Source organism: Macadamia integrifolia, unplaced genomic scaffold (genome assembly GCF_013358625.1).
Source record: "Macadamia integrifolia cultivar HAES 741 unplaced genomic scaffold, SCU_Mint_v3 scaffold3188, whole genome shotgun sequence".
NCBI classification, from domain to species: Eukaryota; Viridiplantae; Streptophyta; class Magnoliopsida; order Proteales; family Proteaceae; genus Macadamia; species Macadamia integrifolia.
Genome location: NW_024869279.1, coordinates 1 through 11,060, shown reverse-complemented (window position 1 = coordinate 11,060; position 11,060 = coordinate 1). Strand labels below are relative to the sequence as shown.

The 11,060-nt window shown below is 38.1% G+C and overlaps 1 protein-coding gene across 1 annotated transcript; it reads right to left on the bottom strand.

Moving 5' to 3' along the window:
- Nucleotides 1-3,434: 3,434 nt before the first annotated feature.
- LOC122067873 (peroxidase 64) lies at nucleotides 3,435-5,290 on the bottom strand. The gene is made up of 4 exons (XM_042631715.1): nucleotides 5,034-5,290; nucleotides 4,719-4,907; nucleotides 4,459-4,621; nucleotides 3,435-4,048 (listed from the first exon to the last, which is right to left on the bottom strand). Exons 1-4 carry the CDS (start codon nucleotides 5,235-5,237, stop codon nucleotides 3,654-3,656), a joined length of 951 nt encoding a protein of 316 aa, XP_042487649.1. The 5' UTR covers nucleotides 5,238-5,290; the 3' UTR covers nucleotides 3,435-3,653.
- Nucleotides 5,291-11,060: the final 5,770 nt, after the last annotated feature.

Below are 11,060 nucleotides of genomic sequence, written 5' to 3'. Positions count from 1 at the left end.
GATTTAAGATGTGGGACTTGAGAAGGAACTGGAAAATTAATGGTGAAGAAGATAACTGCCTTTGTTGAGAAGTATTAGGCGTACTCTCTCTCTCTCTCTCTCTCTCTCTCTCTCAACTTGACTAGCGAGACAGGTAAGAAATATCATTACTCAAAATAAATAAAGGGGCAGCGTTTCCTGGATTCAACTCCTCTGTGTCGTAACATGGTGTTTGGCACGTATCCAATGGTCAGAAAAGCCTTGGCATGGAGCCCAAGGCAATCACACACAGCCTAAGGCGTTTCTAGGCGTTGGATATGCACCGGATACCATGTTGCGCCATAGAGGATCAAATCTGTGTTTCTCTCCATGAGAGGCTGTTGGTGCAGACACAGGGGTGCATGCCTCATGGTTATTACACTCCCCCATTGTGTGGCATAGGGCTTTTTGCGGACAAAACTTTGTCCCATAAATAAAATATGGGAAAAGGGTGGGAATACTAGCGGGTTACATTGGAATTAGGAATTCTAGCATTTGTTGACCGTTAGATGAAACAAGCAATTTCATCCGTTAATACTCATTGCCTAAGACAACCTGCCCACCACTGGCTCTCTAAATCTCTCTTCTTCTACTTCTTCGCATCTGTCTCCATTTACGTCTCCATCTTCGGCTTCCACTCCCTCCCTTCGTCGTCTTCTTCACAAAATCATTGCAACCCACCTTCGCGTCTCCTTCTCCCTCTCCTGCTCCCGCTCCTGCTCCCACCCTTAATCCATCGTTCACCCCAACCCTCTCCCCTCCTAATTCATCGAGCAGCAGACCAGTGAGCAGTGACGAGAGAGACCTACGAGCAACAACAAGCTACCAGTGGCCAGCGACTTGTGACATCGACCAGCGACCTCGATCCCAAAATTTAGGTACGGTGCTCCTCTATTCACTTCTTTCTCTTCTTTTTTATTTTTGTTGTTGTTGTTGTTCTTCTTTACTTACTTGCGAAAGGTGGCTTCCTTGTTTCAGTTGATTTCTACCAATCTTGTTCATGAAACGAATCTCTGAATTTAGCATTCAAATAGATAGCCCCCAAACCATCAGACAAAACCACGATTTGAGAGAGATTGAACTGTTGCTTCGATTCGAAACTGAGATGGATCCCCTTAAACTCTGCTTCAAGGGCGCTACCACATTTTCCTCTCCCTGTTCTTGCTTGGATCTATGGTGAAACTGATAACATTAAATGTTTTAACATTCCTTTCCCTAGTGATTGTGGTGAGAGAGAAAGAGGGCCATTGAAAAGCATAACAAGAGGTATGAAACTCGAGCAGCAGCAACACAACATAGTTGCAAGGGCAGGGAGAGAGAAAGAGGGGGAGAGAAAAGGTGTAGCAGAGGTGGAGTGAGAGTTTGAACCTATTACCTCCATCCAACGGTTATATTTAGGATGAACAAATCCTACGGTTAATATCCCACTAGCATTCCTAATTTCAATGTAACCCGCTAGCATACCTATCCCTCTCCCATAAAATATATACCGCAAGGAGTCCAAGTATTATTGTCACAAGGTTTGTGACTTTTCCAAACATCACAAGACACCTATTATGTCACTTAAATAAATTGTGAGCATTCCAACCAAATAGAGAGAACCTACTTCATATTAGTCGTGTATCAAATTTCATAGTTTAATTCAATCAAATATTCGCCATTATGTGAACTAATGTGAACTATCCCAAGTTTGAGCACGATTAGACAATTTCAATCGGAAAATCCATGATAATGAACAGCTCCGATTTGTCTTGCGACTTCTGAAAACGTTACGTAACCTTGTGATACCAATAACTCCTTGAAAAATTTATAAAGTAAACAAGTATGAGCTCTATTTCACGTAGACACATCTATTGATTGTCATGTAGCAGGTTGTGAATTTATGAAAAGGTATAAATGTCACCAGTAGTAGTGACTAGGGATGTCAAGCAGTCGGGCTGGGTCCGTTTTGATAGGGCCTAGTCGGGCTCGGTCAATTTCTAGGGCTGTACCATGAACGCCCATTTAGCTAAACGGGTTTAGATAGAGCGGGCATAGTACGGTTGATAACTTGGCCGATCGATCTCGCGCTTTAATCAGGCCTTAACCAGGCTATGGATTGGGTATAGACCTATTTAATTTTAAACGGGCTTTAAATAGGTCCTTTTTAAAATTGATCTTTTAAATATCCTTGAAGAGGAATACCAATAAAATGAGGCAAAGATGGGCATAGCAAAAAAAGATCCCATAATTAAAATGGATTAAGCCAAAGATGTGTCAAGCAACTAAGTTACTAAGGTACTCGGTCTTTAACCCAAAGGACTCAAATCAAGTAAACTATGCCTACACAACTCAAGTTTATCAAGTTCAAATCAATTAAACTATGCCCGAAAAAGATGAATGTTCAGATGACAATCACCACCATCTCAACTGTATATATCACATAGCCTTAGCACTAAATACAAGTAATATTGAAAAAAAATAAAAAAATACAAGTAGTATTAAAGAGGTCAGGCTAGGTTGGGCTCAAAGGAATCGATTCAAGTCGGCTTGTAAATGTGTCGAGTCGATCGAACTCCCGTCGGGCTAGGTAGCTGCACTGTGTACTACCTATTTATAAACGTTTTAATAGGGCAGATCTAAGTCAGGCCATAAACATGTCGTGCTCGATCGAGCCTGGAATTGACACCCCTAGTAGTGATATTTGGATTTTTCTTTAAATTGATTAATCAGCATTAGATATCAATGAAAGGAAGGATATCACCATTTTTTTTTTTGGATGGTTAAATACGAGTATATTGATAATAAAGCTGGATGCTTTTTGAGATATTTATTTTGAGAAAATATGCTTGTAATCAAAGTAATAAACTAAGAAGTTGTAACCTTATTATTATTATTATTCTTTTTTTTACCATTTTAAGATAACACGTATCCCTGTCACCCCCCACCCCACCCACCCCACCCCCCCCCCCCCCCAAAAAAAAAAAAAAAGAAGAAAAGAAAGTTAAATCTTATCTTATTGTATTATACTTTTAGGAATATTATTAGCCACAGTTAAAAGAATATGTTACAACTTTTTAGTTCACCATTTAGGCAACAACAAGTTGCACACTTTAATTTTCTTTAGGTCTCTAAAAGGGGTTATCCTTGAAGGATAAGGGCCTAGATGGCTTGTGCTATGATTGCCAAACTCGGGAAAAGCCCACCCCATGGGCTCAGTGGCCCAATAGTTTCATTATAAGATTGAAGAAGGTTAGGTTAGGTTCTTTCAATGTGGGAGCTTTATGATGTTAAGCTGCAAATGGACCAGCACGGGTCACCATATGCCAACCTCCCAGAGCTTGTGTCCAGTGAGATGGCTATGATATTTGTACAGACCCAAAAAATTGTGAAAGATAAATTACATCTAATGGACACGAGAGAGAGAGAGAGAGAGAGAGAGAGAGAGAGAGAGAGAATAGATTCCTTTTGGCAACTCTATCGGACATTCTATGAGCTATGTCTACTAACACTTTTGATTCAACAAGACATACACTTGAAACTACTTATTTGATTCCTCTACACAGCCTCAACTCAATAATATAAGAAATTAAGAAACATACACCACTATGCCATTTTCTAGCTTCTCCCCTAAAAAAAGTTTCAAACTGAGCTAATTAATTAACCTTTCTGCAGTCCAATCTAACCTCTTGTCCACCGGTGAGGCTGCTCATCTTGATCATGGACTTCACAAAAGCTTCATTGAAGGCCTCTTTGGAGGTAGAAAATTCGGAAACAAGCCCTTTGGTCCCTGAGGTAGTCAGCAGGGATTGATCCGAAGAGAACAAGCTCTTTCCCTGTAGTAATAGCTTGAAATATGTGTTATCAAAGGTAGTGGGACTAGTATCCATGGATGAACCTGCATTCTTTGCTGTGTTTCCCAGAGGACAGATGCTTCTCAGGTTGGAGGCAAACCCCGGCGCCAATGAAGGGTCTATATCATGACTGGCGTCGAATTTATGGATTCTGTTCTGGAACGATGAACAGTGAGCGAATCCCAGGGTATGACCTCCTGTATCCATACATTTATATATATAATAAGAAAAGAAAGGTAGAATAGTCCAAGAAAAGATATGCTATAAATATATATATGAATTCATTTATATAGTAGTATGATAGTATTATTAATTGGGACTGAATCAACTGGACCAGTTCATCAGACTGGTTCAACTATTCATGTCCAACCATTATTTTTATTATTTGTTTTTTAAATTAATTTTATCAAGGGACAATTTTTTTTTTTGTGTGAGAGCGACCATTATGCCATAGACACAGGGGTGTGCAATGACCACTATGGCCCTCCTGGAGACATGTGCCCTTGTGTTTGGACGCAAGCGCAGCTCTCAGACAGAAAATACTTACCCTTTTATCAATAAGCACCCTTGGAGAATAGTGTGTAATTGTTCTTAATTAATTAATTACCTGAGAGAGCCACCAGGTCGGCCATGGATAAACCTCTCTGAGAGAAGCTTTGCTGCAATTGAGATATGTTGAACGTGGGAGCTGGTAGTTGTCTGGTTTCAGTGGCCTTAGAAACTCTACCATCTTTTCTTCCCTTGGGTACTTCCCAAGTGGGACCTCCAGACTAAGAAACACCAACAAATCCAACCATACATACATATATCACAAAGTGTCATAGTTGAGAGAGAGAGGGAGAGAGAGTATTAATTATTGTGCCTTACAATGACAACAGCATCCCTTGCAGCAAGAGCCAATACATCAGCACAAGAAACGATACCAGGGCACAGAGCTTCTACTGCTTTCTTTGCATCATCGATGACATAAAATGCATGCAAGGAAATGTTAGGAGGCCCATCTTTCTCGGCAGTGTTCTGTCCTACTGAATTCAACAGCACTGAACCATCGCACCCCTTCATATAACATCAAAACCAAACCAAAAAAATTGAACCAACTCGACTCAGTTAATTGAACCAAATTAATTAATGATCCAAGAATTAAGATAGGGAAAGAAGAAAGAACAAAATAATTGGCATTACTCTTATGAAACAATCATGAAAATGCATCCGGAGAAGTGCCGCCGGTACAGTCTTGTCATTCGCTGCCGCCTTTTTTACGACATCGGTTATGGCTGACTCGAACCCGGGACATGTTTTCTCATAGTAGTTTAAGCTCAGCCCATCACCTAGGGACCAAAGTGAGAGGAGAAGGAGGGTGGAAAGCATTTGAACTATGGCTGCCATTTTCTTAAGAGTATATAATTCTCTCTCTCTCTACTAATTCTGTGTTGATGAAGAGAAAGAAATAGCAAATGGTTATTTATAGGGAAGAAAAGAGACATTTGGTACAGAGAAGGTGGTGGTAGTGGTTGTTCTAGTAAGCACAATTGGTAAGCAAAAAGAAAGGTGCGATAATGGAGTAGTGGATTTGAAGCATCCATATTAGACGACAAACACATATAGGCCAAATTTGTTTTTGGATCGAATCTGATAGAGAAATGAAATTTAATTAACCCTCCATCATTCTAATATTATTTTCATGTCAGATTGTGGAATTCATTTTTATTAGATCCATAAACCACCAATAATACCAAACTAGACACCAAAACCCTAATCAATTATAAACATATATATAAAACCCAAGGTACCTGCTCCTCCTGCTTATAATCTATTAAAAAACAAATATATACAGGACATTTTTGGTCGTCCTGTATTGCCTCGAGTATATATAGGAGTGTCAATCGGTCGGGTCGGGTTGGGTCAGGTCAGTTTCCCTCGGGTCTAATTGGGCTTTTCCATTTAAAGATCTTGCATCGTGAGTGGTCCGTTCAAATAACTCGGCATCATAGGCGAAGCATGGTCTCATTTAGAAATGGTCAGTTAGGTAGCAATTAATCTTAATCGAGCTCAACTGGCCTTAAATGAGCTTTAAACAAGACATGTCGAACTGAGTAAACAGACTTTAAAAGTATTGGGCTGAATCGGACTACTAATAGATTATTCCCGGTCAGATGCTTGTCGGGTTGCACCATTGCAACCAAGAACGACCGTTTATAATCAGGTCAGGCTTGAATCCAACACATTCATTAAATGAGCTAGACTGGTTTCGTGCTTGATCAATTGGGCTCGGCTGGACTATGGATGTGGGTTCGGAATTGAAACCCCCAAGTATAAACACTATTAGAAGAGGTAAAAACGAGGTGGTCAATGATACAATGGAGTAGCTAGCGAGAACTTGCTAGCTTAAAGCTAGCTTAGTGTCGTTATAGAAATAACTTCATTAATTAACCTAACTAAAATGTTCCCCTTTTAAGGATAATAATGGATGGTGACTGTCATATCAAAATTTTCAAGAATTTTTTCTTGGTTGAGGGGTGGTGTTTGATATAACGACATATCTATGTCACATCTGATAGAATGAAACCATTAGAGACATGGGGTCATGGTAGAGCACCAGAATTAGTTAAATGTTGTAACATTATTGAGGTGGAATTGAAGAGAATATGTTCGGTAGTTAGAGTTGAACTATCAAAGAGGTTCTACCTTGACTTATACTGTTGAAGCGTAATCTGCAAGTTTCCTAGCTCCTTTATCTAGGTCGGCAGGTAACTAACAAATTAACGTATTAGAGTGGATGTGATTAGACCCAAAGAGATAGACGTAAAGACTTGGATTTGCATGTGATTAGTATCTGGCCAATAACTCTATGTCGTGAGTCCGTGACTAGTGACTCTTCTTTAATCGGGGTTGCATGGTTCTCTGAATTTCTGGAATTCTGGAATATATAAATTAACAAACTCGTGTATTTTGCCTAGAGGTTGCAGGTCTCGTAATAGTAGTAGTAGTTAGTGAGAGTCACCCAACCTAACCTAATTAGGAGATAAGATCTGCTGCTCGTATAATCATTTGATTGTACAAGTGTAGGGAAGGTTGTGTCAGATTATTGAGAAAGCAAACCTCAGTGTTGCCTTCTTAATAAGAGAACTTTCAATCTATCACCTGTATGAAATATTCCTGATACCTGAAACAAAAATTGTTAGAAAAATTGGTGAGCTGAGTCGTGTCACTTGATACTGTCCTTAAGACCGTAGATGCCCCCCTATGGTGCAATCGGGAATATTACAAATGGACATGTTAAAATCCAACAAAACCCAAGAGAAGCAAAATTAAGAACACACTTGAATAACTCAAATGACTTGTTCCGTGTTTTACAAATGCTAATGCTCCCCCTATTTATAAGACAATTTGGATGAGGAGTAAAAGAAAGTAATTAAAGAACTTTAAAATCAAAGTGAATAAATTGATACTTAAAGATATGAGATTAAAGATCTCTCAAATTTAATCTCTCAAAATCTGAAGAATTGCTTCCTCAAGAAGCTTTTGTGTAGAGATATAAAGTGTCTCAAAAACTTAAAAGAGAAAATGCCTTAAGGAGCTTCAAAGGATAAATTACGTATTAGCAACTGTAGTATTTAATAACCATTTTATAGAGAGACTTAAAGAATCTCTAAAACTGAAGGAACAAGTGTTTTGAATCTTAATTTGTGTTTTAAAACTTGCATTAAAAACCAACAACGAGTCATCATCCAACACTTATCCTAATTTCTGTCATTATAAGGATAAAGAGGTGTATATTTAAAAATAAAAAAGGCAAGTGTTAGTTGTTGACTCTTACGACTAGGTGATCCGTTTTCCTTAATCATAACTAATTTAAAATAAAAGATGGATAATCATATATTTCATGTGAGAAAGTGTTTAGTGTGAGAATCAATGGGAGTGCATGAGGAAGCTATAAAGGTGTTAGTTTTCATTTTATGGGGGTTGGTTGGTCATTTTGTCCCTTCATGGGTCTGATTGTAAGAGCCACACCCTCATACAGAATACCTTTTTCCCATATTTTAAAAATTTTTTTTTTGCCAAAGTGGGGAAACCCTAGCCGAAACACTAACAAACATCATAAAAAAGGTTACGATCAGTTAGGCATCAACTTCCTAACAATGTTAGAACAAATAGTCACGTACAGATCATATGAAGTTGGTGACTATATTAATTTGGTCTAACATTGTTGGGAAGTGATTTTAATGAATATCTATGGCAAGGTCCTTCTCCTCCATCTCTAACCTAGGTAAGTGATTTTATTTGTAACAATGCTTGGAATTAGTTTGTTATCTGTATTGCTCTCACTCTCCATTGTGCCTCACATTCTAAACATTCCAATTTCCTTAGAACAAGATATTTGGTGTTATAAGCTCTTTAAAATAGGGAACTTCACAACCAAATTGGCTGCTAAATACTTATCTGCTAGTTCAACTACTAACCGAGTTAGATTATCAAATAGGTGTGCTTGCTATCTCTTTGCTTTCACCGGTGGCGGTTTCTATAGAAACTCGAACTTCACCCGAAATTTAAGATATTTTTCTGAAGACTAGCTCATGGAGGGGTTCCTACCAAGGATATCCTAGGAAGATGGATGGCATCGATTCAATCTGTGGATTGTGTCACAACAAGCAGGAATCTATTGGTCATATTTTTCTTTATTATGAGTTTGCTAAAAGAATTTGAGCTGCAAGCCCTTTGTGACTACGAAATGAAGCTTTTCTAAGGCTTTCTTTTAGTATGTTATTATGCACTTTCTACAATCTATTCCTGAGGACAAATTACCTAATTTTTTCATTACCCTTATCATTATATGATATTATTTATGGATACATAGGAAAAAGGAGCCTTATACTCATGATAAACCAAATCCCCTTGTGATTCTTCACTCTATGAACCAATGGACTGATCAAGCAAGCAACCTATCTGAACCTACCCAGGTGAACTCATCCCATATGACTCCCCTCTCTCCGCAATCTTATCTTTTGTGAACACACCAACATTGGTTTGTGTGTGAATCACTGATAAGAACAATAATATCTCTGCTTGAGATAATTGCATGATTGATAAAGATAATATCATCTCATTCAATGTTGATTATATGATGATTGGAAACACCATTGAGGCAAATATTAGAGGGATACTCATGGGAGTAAAGCACGCCATACATGTGGGATAGAGCCATGAGGAAATTTGAAGTGATTCTAACGACCTTCAATACCTTACAATTGACTATAGAACCAAAATTTGGCCGCTAAGAGAATTTTTTTTCTTTTGGAAGTTCATAATTTTTTTCTAATCTTAGATTTTGTCTTAAAACAACAAATGATGTGATTATACTATTGAGACACGTTGCTTTTTGGATACTCACTAAGGGAACATCCTTCTATAACCTTAACTCTTGCAATGATATATATTCTCTTCTTACCTATTAATGAATTTTTTTTTTCTTATAATTAAAAAAAAAATAATAGTAATAAAAAATAGAGTCACCAACTTCCCTTTTTCCTCTTGGAGCCAAAGGCTTTTCTATTGAGAGGGGCAGGTGGTTTTCCTTTCGAATGAGAGGAAGGACTGGCGGATCACTAGAATTGTTCTATGGCAAGAGGAGGAATAGGAGAGGAAACATCCTTAGAATTAGAAATGATTGAAGGTGTAGGGTGAGAATTAAAAGAATAAGGACTCTAATTTAAGCAATAAAAATGACCTTTGATCTCTCACTAGTTCAATTAACTACTTAATCTTTGTTCAGGTGAGGGTCCACCCTCCACTGTCACATGATTCACATTCCAAAATATAGAGCAGCTGTCGGGTAGGGTGGTAGGAGGAGGAAGAGGAAGCGTGTGTGATTATTTAATTAGTTAGGCTGGTGAGATGTCTTTGTAGTTTGTGTATAGAAAGAGAGAGTTCCTTGCTTTTCAAAAATATATGACCACAATAAATAGAAATAGAGTAGAACATGGAATTGTCCCTAATTAGGCGGGCAATGAACGCCATTTTGTAGGTTCAGCTAACACAAAAATTCAATATCTAAGCTGCTTTTGTTATTCAATCATGTGGCTCCAACTAAACAAATCCACAGATCTTGAAAAACCCCAAAGAAACTCAAGAGGCACTTCGATCGAGTCTTTCGAGTGTCTCCACCCTACATCTATTGGGGTGTGGAAAAGTAATAATATAAGACAGAAGTATAGATTTCATGTTACATGTGATTTTTGGATCGGAATGTATCGCATCCGGTAGAAAACTTAGAAGTTAAAATTAGAAAGAAGTAGCAAAGATTTTCTCAACGTGAAGTTTTTAGATTTGACTCCTTTGATTTGCTTGTAATTTTCTTTGTTTTGGAGTGGATCTTCCCATCTTTGCTCCCCCTTAGGATTTCCTTTGTAATTTTCATAGTTCTTTTACCTCAATATATTTTGATTTCAACCAAAAAAAAAAAAAAAAAAAAAGGGAAAATTTTAAATACTACCCCTAATTTGAAGCTTAATTTGGTATCATTCTCATGTTTTGAAAAAATTATACATAAGTCTACTAGAACTCGTTAAGTGGTGACATCATGGGATTAATATTTACTAAATGACCAAACGGCCCTTGAAGAAGGGTAAACTTACCATTTTACCCTTCACTGTAAAACCCTCAGATAGAATGATGAAAACCAATTAAGGCTTATGTGTTCTCCCAGCTAGCCTTGTTACTTTCTGTTTCTCCTTGCGATTTTAGTCTTTCTTCGCTGTCCCATCTTTCGGATCTGGTTACTTGTTAGTTCAGTTTTGTTGTTCTGAGAAAATGTGGGAGATTTCAGCGATAAGAATACCAAAATGGCGATTTTTCATCCTTGAAATTACACGTCTCTCTCTCTCTCTCTCTTTCGTGTTTCTTCCTTTGTTGCCCGTATTTGGAAAGCTATGGCTTGATTCTTAATCTACTTCACTCTGTCTTTGTTTACGTCTTAGTCATGAACTGTCATATTAGAAACTGTTAGTGGCACAACATTTGATGATGCGCTTCATTACACTGATCATGACGAATTATGCTTCGTGAACTTGATTTCCCGCTGAACTGTCTGGGTGGGTCGAAGAGGATATTGGAGGGAAGCATGGGCTGTGCATTTTGATGTGTTTTAGGGGTTTTACTTTATCTTTGTCCCAAACATTTTTTCTTAGACGGGTACACTATTGGAGGGGGGAG